Below are 15355 nucleotides of genomic sequence, written 5' to 3' on the forward strand. Positions count from 1 at the left end.
TTAATTCTGGGGGAAAATAAGTTAAGTTTCAATCATGTTTCGGGACTGCAATTTTGGGTTGGCCACACCAACCAGGTAATAGCATATGAATAATATAATTAACATTTATTGAGCACTTACTATGTTCCCACAGGCCCTGTTCGAAGCACTTTCCATGTCTCAAATCATTTATACAACAATGCTATGAGGCAGGTTTTTCATATCCCTGTTTTACAGATAAACAGGCACCAAAAGAGAAAGTGTTTTGTTTAAGGTCTCAGGGCTGGTATAAGATGAAACAGGGATTTGGTCAGAGGTCTCTGGTCATGACCCCTTGCTGCTCCCCATATAGTTCACCTGCTCCTTATCTTCAGTGAAGGGGCTGAAGCATGAGAAGGAGAAGGGAGTGATGGGAGCAGGACTCTGTCCTCTTCTCCCTGCTGCTCCTGAAGGCTCTTCAGCCTCCCACCAGCCATCTGTTTACTTAACCCTCTAAGCTTGTTTCCTCTTTTGTAAACGAGGAAGTCTGCTAAGGCCACTCAACTCAGAATTAGTTAGTCCCTTCTCTATAACATATATGGACACAGTAACTACTCGTATTGTGGCATATATACTGCCTTCCCACCTTCATCACCATCATCCAATCCACTCTCTGAGAGACCCCAGTGTCCTCCAGTGGGAAAGTTGTCAGAGCAGGCTGGCAGACCACTGGGCTTTCTCTGTGCCAACGATAATTCTTGTACTGACTCATGTCTTGTTCGATAGTCTTGTACGATAATTCTGTCCATTTGTTATCCCCCACATCCCTTAAGGCAGAGACAATGTCTTGTGTACCTCTGCACAAGACATCCATCCCAGCATCCCCAGTGCTGGGAGCATAATGTTGTTCAGTTAACAAACAATCTTTGTGGAGTGAACAACAGGAAATTATGTCGTGTGACATTATGAGTTGTACATTCCAGAGTTGTACTTAGGGAGAGCAATGCTCGCACATTAATTTCTTTCTTTTCTTTCTTTCTTTCTTTCCTTCTTTTTTTTTTTTTTTTTTTTTTTTTTCTGTTTTCCACCTCATCAGACAATAGGTGTAGAGAAAAAATGGCTGTTAAATAAAGAACTCACTAATTTTTAATATGTGTCAACATAAGAAACATCCAAACCTGTAGAGAATTTTTATGAGTTTATTTGAGCCAAACTGTTAACAATTGCCAGGAAGCAAAATCTCAATGGATTGAGAAAATTCTCCGGAGAATGGCAGTTTTGCAGTTTATTTTACACATTAGAATAAAAGGAGGGGAGTAAGGTGAGTTACATGAAATCCATTGGTAGTAGATTAAAGAGTGGGAGAAGGCAAAGCAGGGAAATCTCTAGGATTAGATATTATAGAAAGACAAAAATGGAGAAACACACACTTTCTTTACATTGGCGGGTACAAGATAGCTAATAATTAACATTACAGCACACAGAGATGGTATGTGGGGAATAAGATAGCAATGAGGGGTTCTGTGGTCTCCTGGTCTGATGCTTGCGCTTGTGCCTTGAGGGGTCTGGAAAAGGGATTACTCTGACATTTCAAAGTACGTCATCTTAGACGCAAAAAGACAATAGACAGGCTCACTTAAGGTAAAGACTGACCTTTGTTAAAGAAGCTGCAGGCCTAGGACGTGACTACCCACCATGACCTGCTTTTAGTTTGGCTTTTTTTGTGGTCAGACCATCCTGTGTGGTTACTTTCAGTCTCTGAGTTTGTAGGGCCCCCGCCATGCCTACATCTCCTGAGCTTGTCAGGTTTAGTATGTGGCCCCTTTTTCGTCTACACATGCCACTTAAGCAAAAGGGACCAGCAGGCCCTATTTTACATTAATTACCTAATTCAAGAAATTTTAGGCCTTCTATGTAAATTATAAAATGTCAAACTCCTTCTCTTCAGGTATTTTACCGCCAATGTAACTATGTATTGAAATCACTACAATTTGTCTTTGGGTTCTCACCTCCCTTTTCTCTCTGTTACTTACTCCTTATCTTCACAAGGGTTACTGTGACCCAGGGATTCCCTAAGGCTGAGCCACCAATTAGGGCAGGGTACTTCAGAATCACCTGATCAGAATTTCGGAAAATGCAAATTTCTGGACCCCACCCCTGGAGATTTTGAATCAGGATGTCTGGGTGCCCAGACAGCACTATATTTTTAAAGTTCCCCAGGGGATTCTGATGTGCAGCCAGGTTTGGGAACCAATGATTTGACCCCAAAACATGAGTCAGTTGTCTTCTCTTGACTGACTGTATTTGAGATGAATCATCATTTCACTTAAAAAAACAAAACAAAACAAAAACAATAAAAAAGAACCAGGGGTGGCCGGATGGCTCAGTAGGTTCAAGTGCAAGCTCTGAACAAGAGGGTTACCTGTTGGATTCCCACATGGGCCAGTGAGCTGCGCCCTCCACAACTAGATTGAAGACAATGAGCTTCCACTGAGCTTCCACTGAGCTTCCAGAGGGGCGGCCGGATGGCTCAGTTGGTTAGAGCATGAGCTCTCAACAACAAGGTTGCCCATTCAATTCCCGCATGAGATGGTGGGCTGTGCCCACTGCAACTAAAGATTGAAAATGGTAACTGGACTTGGAGCTGAGCTGCGTTCTCCACAACTAGACAGAAGGACAACGACTTGAAGCTGATGGGTCCTGAAGAGGAGCACTGTTCCCCAATGGTTCTCAATAAAAATTAAAAAAAATTAAAACAAAAACAAAAATCAGAAAACTGATTTGAAACCAGCTAATGTGAGAACCTCTGATTTCCTTTACCTGAGTTTGGACCAAGATGCATCTGCGTCCCCAAATCTAATGGCCAAAGGATATTGGTCCAGGCTTCAGGAGATAGAATCCCTCCTCCATTTAGTCCTGGGAACTTGTTGTCCTGATCAGCCCTGGATAGGGAGTCCCTGGCTGAATGGGCTGTGTGATATTGTGATCTATAAGAAATATATATTTGGTCTTTGTCTCCATTTCTAGCACAGAGCTCCTCAAACCCTTGGAATTTCCTAAGTGTTCAGAGCTATAAATGTGTCCTTTGTTATTTTAATGAGCTAACACAGGTAAAGTTGGGGGTAGGTTACCAGGAGAATCAACCCTAAGGGCTGGAAATTTCAGTCCCACCCCTCACCTCCTAGGAGGGGCTGGGGGAAGCCCAATGGTCAATGATTTAATCAATCACACCTATTAATGAAGCCTCCTTAGAAACAAAAGGAAAAGCCTCGGAGAACTTCCAGGTTGGGGAACCAGAACACTTCCGTGCGCCACTGTGCTGGGCTCAAGCTCCTTTGTTTGGGAAGCTCCCTTGTTTGGGATCTCACCCTATGTAGCTTTCTATCTGGCTGTTGATTAGTATTCTTTAATATCGTTTGTAATAAATCAATAATCTAGTGAGTAAACGGTTTTCCTGAGTTCTCTGAGCCACTCTTGCAAAATAGTTGAACCCAGGGAAAGGGTCTGGGAACCTTCAATCTGTAGCTGATCAATCAGAAGTACAGCAGATCACAATTGGGGCTTGCGATTGGCATGTGAAGTGGAGAGCAGTTTTGTGGGACTGAGTCTTCAACCTGTGGAATCTGATTCTCTTTCTAGGAAGACAGTGTCAGAATTGAGTTGAATTGTAAGACTCAGCTGGTGTCCAAGAATTGCTTGGTTGATGGTGTGAGAAAAACCCACCCCACACACAAACACTGGAATTGGGTGCAGAATTTTATGCTGGCTCTGGGAATCCTTTAGTCCCAAGTTGTTGGGACCACACCAGGTTCATCTTACAGCCATGTAAGCTATGTCTGGGTCCAGCTTATATGTCCTCTCAGAGATGAGCCAGGAGCAGGAAGAAGAGACTTTGGGAAGCACGTACCTTATTTAGATCCTTGAGTTTACGTTGTCCTTCTCCCCCCGCAACCACCCTAAAAATGAGGTCAGGCCTGGGTCAGCATGCAGCTGCATGGCTCTCAGGCACTTATGCTTTTTTGTGTTTTAGAACTGTCTGCGGGAACAGATACCCACTTGAGCAAAAAGCACAATTCCACACAGGTATCTAGCCAAACCTGAGGCTAAGACCAGAACCCAGATTGCAGAAGGGACTGGAACAAGGATGAGGGTTCTAGTCGGGGCTGCCTCTCTTTCTCCTTTGCTTCTTTCTCCAGTCACTTCAGAACTTCTCTGGCCTACGTGGTTGAAGACGCTCTCCGCCTTCCCACATACACATCAGCTCCCACAGTTACATTCTGCATTTTCTTTCACATGAGGTAACTAACTCGCAATCTCTTAGACCCACTTCAAATACCCAGGGAAAAGAATCTGATAGGTTTGGGGTTAGATGCTCATGGGGTAGGAAGTAAGGTGACATAGTTCAGATATGGCCACTAGGAACCAATTTTATGATCTGGAGAAGTTTCTAGAGAAGAGGTGGATCACTGTGCCCTGAGAAGACACAAAGATATCTTTCACTTTGGCGGGGGATGAAGAGACAGGTACCTGACCTTATGCTCTTAACCAGAAGAGCTACTGCAACGGCAGAACCCCTTATGAACAGGTGAACTATAATGCCAGCCCAGGGCCATTGTCCTGGCCTAGGCAATCATCAGAGGTATCAGCTTTCCTCCCCACTACCTCTTTTTGTTTTTTTATTAGTTTCAGGTATACAAAGCAATGTGATAGACATTTACACTCCTCACAAAGTGATAACCTCCCGCCCCCACTACCCCGTGGTCTTCATGACTGGCTTCTTTCCTGTAGCATGATGTTTTCAAGGTTCATCCACATTGTAGCATGTATCAGTACTTCATATCTTTTAAAGGCTGAATTATATTCCACTGTATGGGTATACCAAAATTTGTTCATCTTTTGCTGGACAGTTGAGTGCTTTCCAATTTTTGGCTATTATAAATAATGCTGCTGTAACCATTGATGTACAGGTTTTTGTGTGGACATGTGTTTTTGTTTCTTTTGGATCTATACCTCAGAATAGACTGCTGGGTTGTATAGTAGTAACTCTATGTTTAACATTTTGGAGAACTGCCAGAATCCAGCTCCACTTGAAATTCTAATCATATATCCTTTTCAAACATCCCTCCCTTTCTCCAGAACAGAGTAAACTTTGCTCCGCCATATATGAGTGGGGGAGGGAAATATCCCCAGGCTTCACCCGGTTCAGTCTAAACTCGGTGGCCTGTTAAGGGCCCAGGACTCCTGGGCCTCTGATTTCCCTCCCATCTGCAATGTCTGAAGTTGCAGTAACTGCTGGGGTCCTCAGTGGTCACTGAGAGCTCCGGGGCCTGGGCTGAGGGGTGCCCCCATTTTCTTCACCCCTGAAAACAACCCTACAGCTCTTCGTACTCCCCAGATATGGGTTACTCCAGTGAACTCCCACCCTTCAGAAACTTCAGGCAAGAAGCAAGTATTAATCTCTATGTAAGAGCATTCTCCAGCTTCAGGGATGTGTGTCCAACATCCTCTTCTCCCAAGAATGAGAGGGGGAAGAGGGCAGTATATGTTTCCTCTAGGCCCCCAGAACCAATTCCTTGTCTCTAATCCCTTTCTTTTATTTTTCACTGTTGAAGGCCAGTCCAACCTCTCCCATCCCCCTCTCTTTTCCACTCTCATTTCCTGACCCAATCCTGCATCTGGAAGACTCATCTGAGTAATTAAGCCTTACTGAAATTTGAACTTTGTGACTTCAGTAACTTTTTTCTCAATAAGCAGCCATCTCTCCAGTTATTTCTTTCTTATTCAGTAACATGGGGGGAGCTGGGGCTGGAAAGTTACTTAGTCAGTAGCTTATATCAAGCCATTACATTTCTAGGAAACGTCCCTTTTATCTAAGTTTCTTTCAGGGAATGAGCCAAATCTGAACCTCCTTCCTTGTAAAATCAACCCGCCTTCTCAGTTGCTCTGGCCAGAATATCTAGTCCACAACTTCCCTTCCCTCACTTTGAGGCCAGGCCTTCCTTAGCAGGCAGAGATCAGGTGGGATTCCAAGCCAAGTGTGGGGCTTCTAGTACAATGACAAGGGGCCAACCTCCAATCCCTTGGCTGACCATGACTCAAGGAAAGCCAATCAAGATGGCTCCCATGAGGACTCCTCCCTCCTTTCTTCCCTCCCGCTATCTATGACTCTCTCTTACCTCTGAATCCCCTATCCCCATTTCCAAAAGAGGAGACTTGTCATGATTCCCTTTCATCACATTCCAGATAAACTCATATCAACACCTTGGTTCCTGACTTTGGGAAGGTTGCTAAGGCTGGTTCTAGATAAACTGCTGGCTCTTTGTAATTCTTACCCCTTCCTGAGCTCTTGCTTTTTGCCTATGTCCCAAAACGCTGGTTGCATTTATTTCTCACTCTTAGGCTGTGTTTTGTTTGTTTGTTTGTTTTTGGTTTTTTCCTTTGTGGCCTAGCAGAGTAAGAAAAACTGGACTTATTTTTTTGGACCTGAAATAGTTAACCCTGATTTAGCACCTGCTATATGGCATACACTGTTCTAGGTGCTTTCCATAAACAGTGACATCACATTAAATTACATAGTATTTCATCACATTGCATTGCATTGAATTGCTTTGCATTGCATTGCACTGTATTACATTGCATTTGGAGGAAAATTTTCTGGGAAGAAAGGACAGAAATGGTTGTTCTTTCCCCACTTCTACCTTGTGTTCAGTGATCCTGGTTAAGCTGCATAATCTCTCATCACCTTAACTTCCCCTCTGTAAAATGGAAGGGGCTTTGCAGATGGTTGCATACACTGGTGAGATCATTATCATACTAATTATAGTGCAATAAATCCCAGTTTTCCATTACCAAGTATCATCCTACACACTGTTAAAAAACAAAATTCAACTGACTAAATTTTAAAAGTCTTATTGACTTCATTCAATGATACATGAATTGGGCAGCATCCAATCTAGGAAATAGAAGTGTTTCAGAAAGGGGTAAGAATGATGGGATAAGTGTGTTTGATGTGAGGGGGATTACTTTATATTTTGAGGGGGATTAATGACAAGGTGTGTTTTATAGTAATACATTTTCTGTTTATTTAAACATTCACTGTATTTTGTGATCACACCTCGTATATTCCTTCCTCAGGCAGTCACCGTGCCTGGAGAAGGATATTCAGCTTACACCAGGCTACTCCCACTGAAACTGCATGCCTGGAGCTCTGGGTGAAGAAACAAGTCTCCACAGGAAGGACCAGACAGACCCCCATAAAGGAGAATGCTCCTTTTTCAGAAGAAAAGCAATTAGGCAGAGGTGATTTAGAGGCAAGGCATGGAGAGAAGGCAAGAAAACAATAGAGAAATGTGGCTGAGAAACCATATCGTGTTTGAGCATCAGAATCCCATCACTGCTGACCCCACCCCTATGAGCCCAAGGGAATGGGATGGTAAGAATGGGATTGGTCAGTCATCCAGGCCTATATTCAAGTTGGCCTTTTCTTGCCACCTGGTTTTAGTCTCACCACTGAAAAGCCTCACTGTGTAGTGGGACCCAGAGGCCTGAGTTCAAACTCAGCTGTGCAACTGAGGTAAGGTTGCTTGATTGTGACTGTTTCTTCATATGTAAAAGGGGTCTAACAGTATCTAGGCCATGAGTTGCTCTAAGAATAAAAAAGAAATAACTATAGTGGGTTGAATAGCCTTTCCCCCAAATTTGTGTCTGCCTGGAGCCTCAGAATGGGATCTTATTTATAAGTATGGATTTGCAGATGTAATCACTTAAGATCATACTGGGTTAGAGTGAGTGCTAATGTAATGGCTGGTGTCCTTATAAGAAGAGGAGAGGACACTTAAAGATACACACAGGGAATAAGGTCACCTGAAGATGGAGGAAGTGATTGGCGTGATGCAGCTACAAATCAAGGAATGCCAAGGCTTACAGGGAGCCATCAGAAGCTAGGAAGAGGCAAGGAAGCATTCTTCTCTGGATCCTTCAGAGGAAGTGTGGCCCTATGACACCTTGATTTTAGATTTCTATCATCCAGAACCATGAGAGCTATGAGAGAACTGTGAGAGCAGTGTCTGTTGTTTTACGCCACCCAATTTGTGGCAATTTGTTACGGCAGCCCAAGGAAACGAAGAAAGATACCTGTGTACAGTTTCTGCACCTAACTGGAACGTGCTGGTATTCGTCTTTCCCTCCCCTTCTTCAAATCCTAATGTTACACCAGTTTCCCCAGAGACACAATCAAAGGGTATCCTGCTGTGCAGACAAAGCAATACTGAAAGCAAAACCAAACTTCTCGGTAGGCTGGGCTTCAGTCATTTCCTCAGAAGACAGTTCTGGTTTGAATTACTCTCATGTTCAAGGAACCCTGAGCTGGCTGATGGAGAAGATATGTTTTCTTCTCTTGTTTAATATACTTATTCTCACTATCTGACAACTTTTTACTATCCATCTTTGAAGGTCTCTCTGCCAACTAGAAAGATTCCTGGCTCAGAGCTGCTGTTGTTGCAGTGGTATAGGCAGCAGCCTAGATGTTTTGATTTTGTTTTTGTTATTTTTAAATCTTAGTTTTGTTTTGACTGTTGAATTGGCTTTTATGAGGGAATCTGAGGAAAAGAGAAATTTTTTTGTTGTTTTCTTTTGCATCTTTGACTGAGGAGCCGTGCCAAGACCTGACGTGAGTACCGAGTGCATTGAGATTTTCTGGTCCACTGAGCTGGTGCTGTAGAAAACGATGAGACTGTCCGAGTGCGGTAAGTGCAGACACACTTTCTCTCCACATCATTGGAGGCAGGAGAAATTCTGCCTCAGAAACTATGCTCAGGGGCACAATACACTAATTTTCTCCTGTCTCCATAATAGGATTTCTTTTGCTTGTGCCTATACATATTATGCTTGTTGGGCAGTTTTATGAGGCGAGATATTTTTCTGCACAAATTAAATGTGTACTGAAAAAAAAATTTATTCTTAAGAGTGTCTCTCAGTGTAGAAGTTTTGGAGAGTTCATGGAACTAAAACCTTTGTTTTCCTACGTCTGACATCTGTTTGTAATCATCTGGTTGGCAGGCAGCCAACATTCCAGCCTGGCCTGTGTTTACAAGCTATGCTCTAAGAGTAAGCTGTTTAAAAAAAAAAAAAAAAAAAAATCAAAACTATAATTACATTAATTTATACTATAAGCAACCATTATTTAACTAAAGCGTGATCTGGAGCCTACTAAAAGGCTTATTGTTCTGTATAAAACGATGAGAGAAAGGTTAGCAAAATGAAAGAAAATTGCAGCTATTGCTATTTATTGCTTGATATCTGGGTGTGAATAGTAGGAAAGAGATGACAATGCAGTCATGTGAGAGAGGGTTGAAGTGAGGAGGTGAAGCTTGAGTGAAATTGCCTATTAATAAGGTTTTCTGCCCTTGAAATTCTATGGTTTTGTGGAAGGGAATGATAGACATACATTAACAAAATGCACAGTAAAAATATTCAGTGTGAGCAGTAATTAGGTAGCTGTACTGGGAGTCAAATGCCAGTAGATGCAGGTGTTCTCCAGGCTCCCTCCCAAGCCTAAGAGTCTATGAATGGAGGAACCATATCACTCTTGCCACTTGGGACTGGTTTATTCACCTCATTACCTGAACTGTCACGATCAGCAGGATTTTCCTTGTCTGTGGCTTCAAGGTGTCTTCTCCCTGGATTTCTCCTGTCTGTGAACCTTTCCACTAAACTGGAGTTCCTCATAGGCGAGGACCACACCTTTTAGGTTCTCTGAATCCCAAGTGCCTAGTACACTGCCTTACAATACACATAGATGCTCATTGAGTGCTTGTTGACTTGTTGAATTATTTGATTTGATGAAATGGCAGGTGGCCCACTAGACGTGGAGGGTTTGGTTAATATACAGGGCGTAGTTTGGGGTTGATTTGAGAAGGAGATGGTGCAAATGTCTTCAGAGATGGTATTACAAGTCATGTTTCAGTTGACTTGCTTTGCAATGCATTGGGCAATGATCCTTGTGTGTCATTTTTATTCCACATGGCAATGTCCAAATATACCATGTGTTTTAACTGCTGAATACTTGGAATACCCTATAACAAGGCAACTAGAGCTTGACCTCCTGTTGTTGCATCCTGCTCACTGGAGCAGGGCTCTTGTAAGTCATTTGTGTTTCCCTTAATCTTCAAATCAACTCACAGAATTGCAGGGTAGCTGAAGGAGTCTGAAAGTTTATCCAGCCTAATCAACTCAGTACTCTCTTACACCCCTAGGGGATGATTCCTAGTTCTTATTCTCCAGACCTATCTATTATCAACCACCTCTACTTCTTGGGATTTTCCTCCCTTGAGTCTGAGACACTAATGGAGGAGCTTCTCCTACTCAGACTGTGATTGGTCTGAGACACTGTGAGGAAGACCATTTGTTCTCTTCAGTCTTTGTTCTCCTACTCCTGCTCTCCAAATTTGGGGAGCATTCCTCAGAATTCAGACCTTTTCTTTCTATTCTCTCTTTTTATATTCATTCCCCAATGTCAACTAACATCTCCGTATTGGAAATAGTTAATTTATCTTTATCTCCAGTCCTGAATTATGTCCCAAACTCTGCACCCTACATTTTTCTTGAAGGCCTAACATTACTTTATGACTCAAACCCAACTCTCTGTCTTTCCTCTAAAAATCAGCTCTTGATTTTATATTCCCCCCCCCCCCCCCCGCAACCCCCATGGCATCAATATTGTCTTGATAGCCTTGCCTCAAAACTACAGTCAACTAGTTGCTTCCCTTTCTTTCCTGTATGGTTAATCACTTATCAATTGTTTTGTCAATTGCTTTGTCAATGGTCCTGTCAATTATCTTATTAAGTTTTTTTCTTCCTCTCCATTTCTTCCTTTTTCTGATCCTAAATTAGGGGCTTTATCAAAACAGCTGGATGAATACATGAGTCCCTAATTGAGTGGCTGGCCTTCAATTCCACTCTCCCTTCATTCATACTGGTAAAAAAAAGGAAAAAACAGATTTAATGTTTTTCAAATACACCTATAGTATTGTCACTCAGTTTTTGAGTGACTGTCACTGTTTTCTATTGGTAGCTCTATCTGGCATTGAGCCCTGGACATTCTCGTCTCAACCTACATTTCCAGCCAAGTCATGCATCCATTATGATTTCCCCCCTCAACATGCCCTGTATGTTTGCACTTCTGAGACTTTTGCTTCTGGGCCATTTGCGTTGTCCTCAAAAATAGCTCCAATTCTCCAAATCCTACGTACCAGCACTTCAAAGACTCAGTTCAAATTCTACCCATCTGGGAAGTCTCCCTTCATCCAGTCAACTTCCAGGATTTTTGCGTTTTTATGCAAAACCTTTCACGCCACTTATTGCTGTTTTTCATGTGTACAAGTTTCAACCACCTGACTGGTGTTATAATGCCTGAAGGGCAGGGACCCTTTCTTAGACAAATCCTCCTGTTGGTTCTCTAGTCTAATTGAAAGACTTGCAAAAAGTGGGAATGTAGTGTTTATGGACTAAAGAGTTGAGATGCAATTTGAATTTAAGTTAAATGTGAACTTAAGTTAAATTGACCAGAATAGCATCTTAAGGCTATAGATAATCTATCTATCCTGAGGATGGTTTAGAGATGCGATCATTATACTGAAAGATTACTCATCCTCCTCTGAAAGCAGAGCCACTGTGATTAAGATCCCCTGAAAGCTCAAATGTCTAGTAGGGACTGGTCGGTAATAAAAATGTGTGAATCCCACTGGGTGAGACATATTAAGGAGTGGTAGGGCCTGAGGCAAACTCTGCTTTAGTTGCCCAAAAGCATTCAAATTCAAATTTTAAAACATTGCCAATTACAATTCCTGTTTTAGGTACTTGCTTCAAAAACAGTAATTAATTCAGGTATTTCAGTTTAGTTTGGTATGTATTTATCTAGGTCTTCATAGATACCCATTGCTGTATTACACACTTACAGAGCCCAATGAGATAAGACTGACAATGTTCAGCAAAAAATCAAGTGTTATACAAACACATTCCTTTATGCTGGTTATTATTACACAAAGGAATTATTTTTTAAGTTTCTTATTTCCATAAAATGTCTATGCCTTGGTTATTCTAAAATCAAAGAATTCTTGAAAGCTTTGGTTGTCACTTTTTTATTTACCCCTGCACACCAGAGCATGGCACATAGTAAATATAGAGTAAATATCCCAAATAAAAGAAAGAATTAAAACTTCTGTACATTATTGTAGCACCATAAATTTCATTTCATCTAGCAGTTCACAAACAGATTTCAGCAGATAGGTGAATTGTCAAGAAACTTGGCCCCGAGCAACCAGAAAGTGAAATTCTAGCACCCGTTATGATTTTTGATCCTCTTACAAATTTTGCATGGAAAAGTTTTCCTCATTTTCTACTTACAAACTTCTTATAATTTATGAAAGTTTTCTTGATTTTTCCGAAAAGATACAACTTCCTAACACAATTAAATAAATTGTTTTTAGTACTTCTTATGTAGGAATTAGCAGAATAAGATCTAAATATCTACTAAGGAGAAAGCTGGACATAAACCATTAAGTACAAGGCAGACAAAAAGTACCACGAGAGGTACAACAGTTTTGCAAACATTTGTTTGGGAGGCTCAGGAAGAAGATTCATGAAGAAGGGTCCCTGAGTGAGTCTTAAAGACTGGGTAGACTTTTACCAGGTAAGATCTTCATGGGTTAGTAAAAGGAATTCATATTAAGAATTCATGGAATTTTAAACCAAAGATAACCAGGCACCATCATGAGTAATGAGAATGAATGTGAAGAATGCTTTGCCATTTACAAAGTATTTTTTCACATACCTTGTCTAAGGACCCATAAGCATCCTGTTCACTGCCTGTAGTTTGGTCAAGAACTCCAGGTGTTAGAGAACTTGATGATTTCCAGTTTCCACCCCTCCAAATATCACCATGTCAGAAGGGCCATTTATGGATCTTGGATCACACAGGATCATGATTTAGTCAAATATTAATGAGGACCCACCATGTATCAGGAACTGTTTAGGGTGCTGAGGATATAGCAAGAAATAAAAACAGAAATCCCTGCCCTCATGGAGCTTAATCTCTTGGGCAGCGTAGAGAAACAGAGGGTAAAAAAAAAAGAAGAAGACTGTTCGTAGAAGTAGGAACCTGTTGTAACTCTTGAGGATTTATCCAGGTCTACTCTTCCCTAGATGAGAACATGGCTAGCAGAATTTCACATTTCCGGCCACTTGCCCTACCAGAACCGAGGTAACAAAGGTTATGTAAATCCCCTATGTTTTGTGTTACTAATAATAAAGTGCCTACATTATCAAAAATTTAGCTTTATATTTATGTATACATACATGACACACATTTGTGAGTTAAAATTTATTTATAATTTATCTCCATGACGTCATTTGCACTCACCTTCTAAAATGTCTTTTAGAGAGGGGGAGTAAAAGAATAAGACAAGTCTTATATGTGTTAACTTACCTTAAACCCTGGTGATCAACTGTTGCTGGTAAGCCAGTAATAGTTGTGGTGGTTAAAAATGGAATCATGCTTTAACATCTTAGTAAATAAAAATGTTCATGATTCATAAAAAATCTTGGGATGTTATACATTTGAATATTACCTGTTATGTTGAAACAAAATGGCTGAGATTGGTTTTTAAGGCCAATAGTTGCATAGATGGTACATGAAAGGGACTTTGGAAATCACCTAATTCACTTCTTCTTTTATGGAGAGGGAAGAGTGAGTTCCTAAGGCGTTAGGAATAGAGCAAGGACTGGAACTAGTGTCTCCTGATGCTTAGATCAGAGCTTTTCCCACCTTGCAGCCAAAAGAAGCAACTTCCTTAGTGGCTTGGGAAAGAGCAAAGTCAGGGCAGCAATCTGAGCAGTATGTTTCGCAAATCACTTATTCTCAAGCCTGAGCAACTCCTGACTGAGAGGGCCCCTCTTGGCTCTTGCTGGAGCCACCAGAAAAGGTTCTCAAATCTTACATCCTGTGTCATTCTGCTCTATTTCAGATTGACCTCACTTGACCTCACTTGACCTCAAGCACTACCATAAGTTCATAGGGAGAACTACCAAGAATTACATAGACGTTCATTAGGAAGTATCCAGAAATTAAGAAATTCAGCTCTACTGATCATTTGATGACAAACTACTTTCCAATGTATTCATTAGAGGCCACCTTGCCTGATAAAAGATAGCTACAATGAGCATCCTCTGTTGGTTGGCACCTAGCAAAAACAAACATATACATAAGGAATATATAATGAAGATAAAAATGAATGGCCACACAGGCATAGACAGTAGATGAATTTTAAAAGAGACTAAAGAGAAGACATGTTTGTTTGAACACTTTCATTTCATCTCCTGGAGAAGGCAATGCCCATTTAGCCACAGGAGTGCCTTACCCGTGGATACTCTGTAAATGCTGCATTGAGTTAATTAATTCTGGCAATGCACTCCCTAAGTTCCCTAAATAAACTCTTTCAGGCCTTGCCTGCCTGGGTATAAAAAGAGTTCAGACTTACCTAACATGAAATGTTCAAGAACCTGCTCTTTCAGAAAATGTCATTCTCCTAAGGAGCTTAGCGGGCAGGGGTTTTAGCCAGATTGACTAGGGTTTTGAGAGAAGTTGGTGAGAGACTTGAAATACCTGTGGAAGCATTCTTTTGGGAGACAACCTTGTACACAATCTTAGTGTTAAAAGGGGATCACTTTCCACCTCTTGTGGAAACTCTGGCTTCAACATGTACCCTTTGCTTAAACAATTACAGAATAATGACTTCCCCACCCAATTAACAGCCCATTCCATTGTGAGTGGCGCTAATTGATAAAAACTTCTTTTATTTGGGGCCAAAATAAACAACCAAATTTAGGTTTCTGTTTCTCCAGTGGAGAAGGAGCCATCTGGGAGCCAGTAGTCTCAGATTCCTGAGTATGATGCTAAATTGTCACATGCAAGCACTCATTCATTTGTCTATTCAGCAAACAATCATAGGAACCTAATAAAGTATAAAGAGTTTTCTAGTAGGGAAAACAAGTGTACCAAGTTAACATACCAGTAATAAGTTAAGTGCTAGCACTAGACGTGAGTAGCAAATACAATTGAAGTAGAAGGAACAGCTTAAGACATTTTAGAAAGGCTTACCTACTTGTGTTGAATACATAAGAATGTAAGCCTACTTAAGGAGATAATTTTTAAGCACATGAAGAATTGAGATAGAGTGAAAATAAGATTAGAAAAAAATGAGATGAGATCAGATGTGAGAGATTAGAATGCTCAAAGGAACTGTGAGGTCCTAGTTATGGAAACTGCATGTATTTTTCTGTGGCTGAGGCAAGAGGGGCCAGATCAGGGAAGGTTTTGAAGGTCATACTAAGGAGAACTTCA

The 15355-nt window shown here is 41.3% G+C and overlaps 1 protein-coding gene across 11 annotated transcripts in view; it reads left to right on the forward strand.

Annotated features, from left to right (window-relative positions):
• The first annotated feature begins 8199 nt into the window (after window positions 1-8199).
• Window positions 8200-15355, forward strand: part of PDCD1LG2 (programmed cell death 1 ligand 2) — a 60683-nt gene continuing 53527 nt past the window's right edge. For 3 of the 11 annotated variants that reach the window (XM_088792711.1, XM_088792712.1, XM_088792704.1), the window contains exon 1: window positions 8241-8702. Coding sequence is in view for 5 of the 11 variants with exons in the window: in XM_088792704.1 (XP_088648830.1) it covers window positions 8684-8702 (19 nt within the window). In the remaining 6 variants the exon portion in view is untranslated. Of the gene's footprint in view, window positions 8703-15355 lie in introns of all 11 variants that reach the window. The other 8 variants (XM_088792705.1, XM_088792709.1, XM_088792706.1 and 5 more) reach the window with 6 other exon arrangements.

This window comes from Rhinolophus sinicus, chromosome 16 (genome assembly GCF_057876585.1).
Source record: "Rhinolophus sinicus isolate RSI-liver-muscle chromosome 16, RSI-T2T, whole genome shotgun sequence".
Lineage (NCBI taxonomy): Eukaryota > Metazoa > Chordata > Mammalia > Chiroptera > Rhinolophidae > Rhinolophus > Rhinolophus sinicus.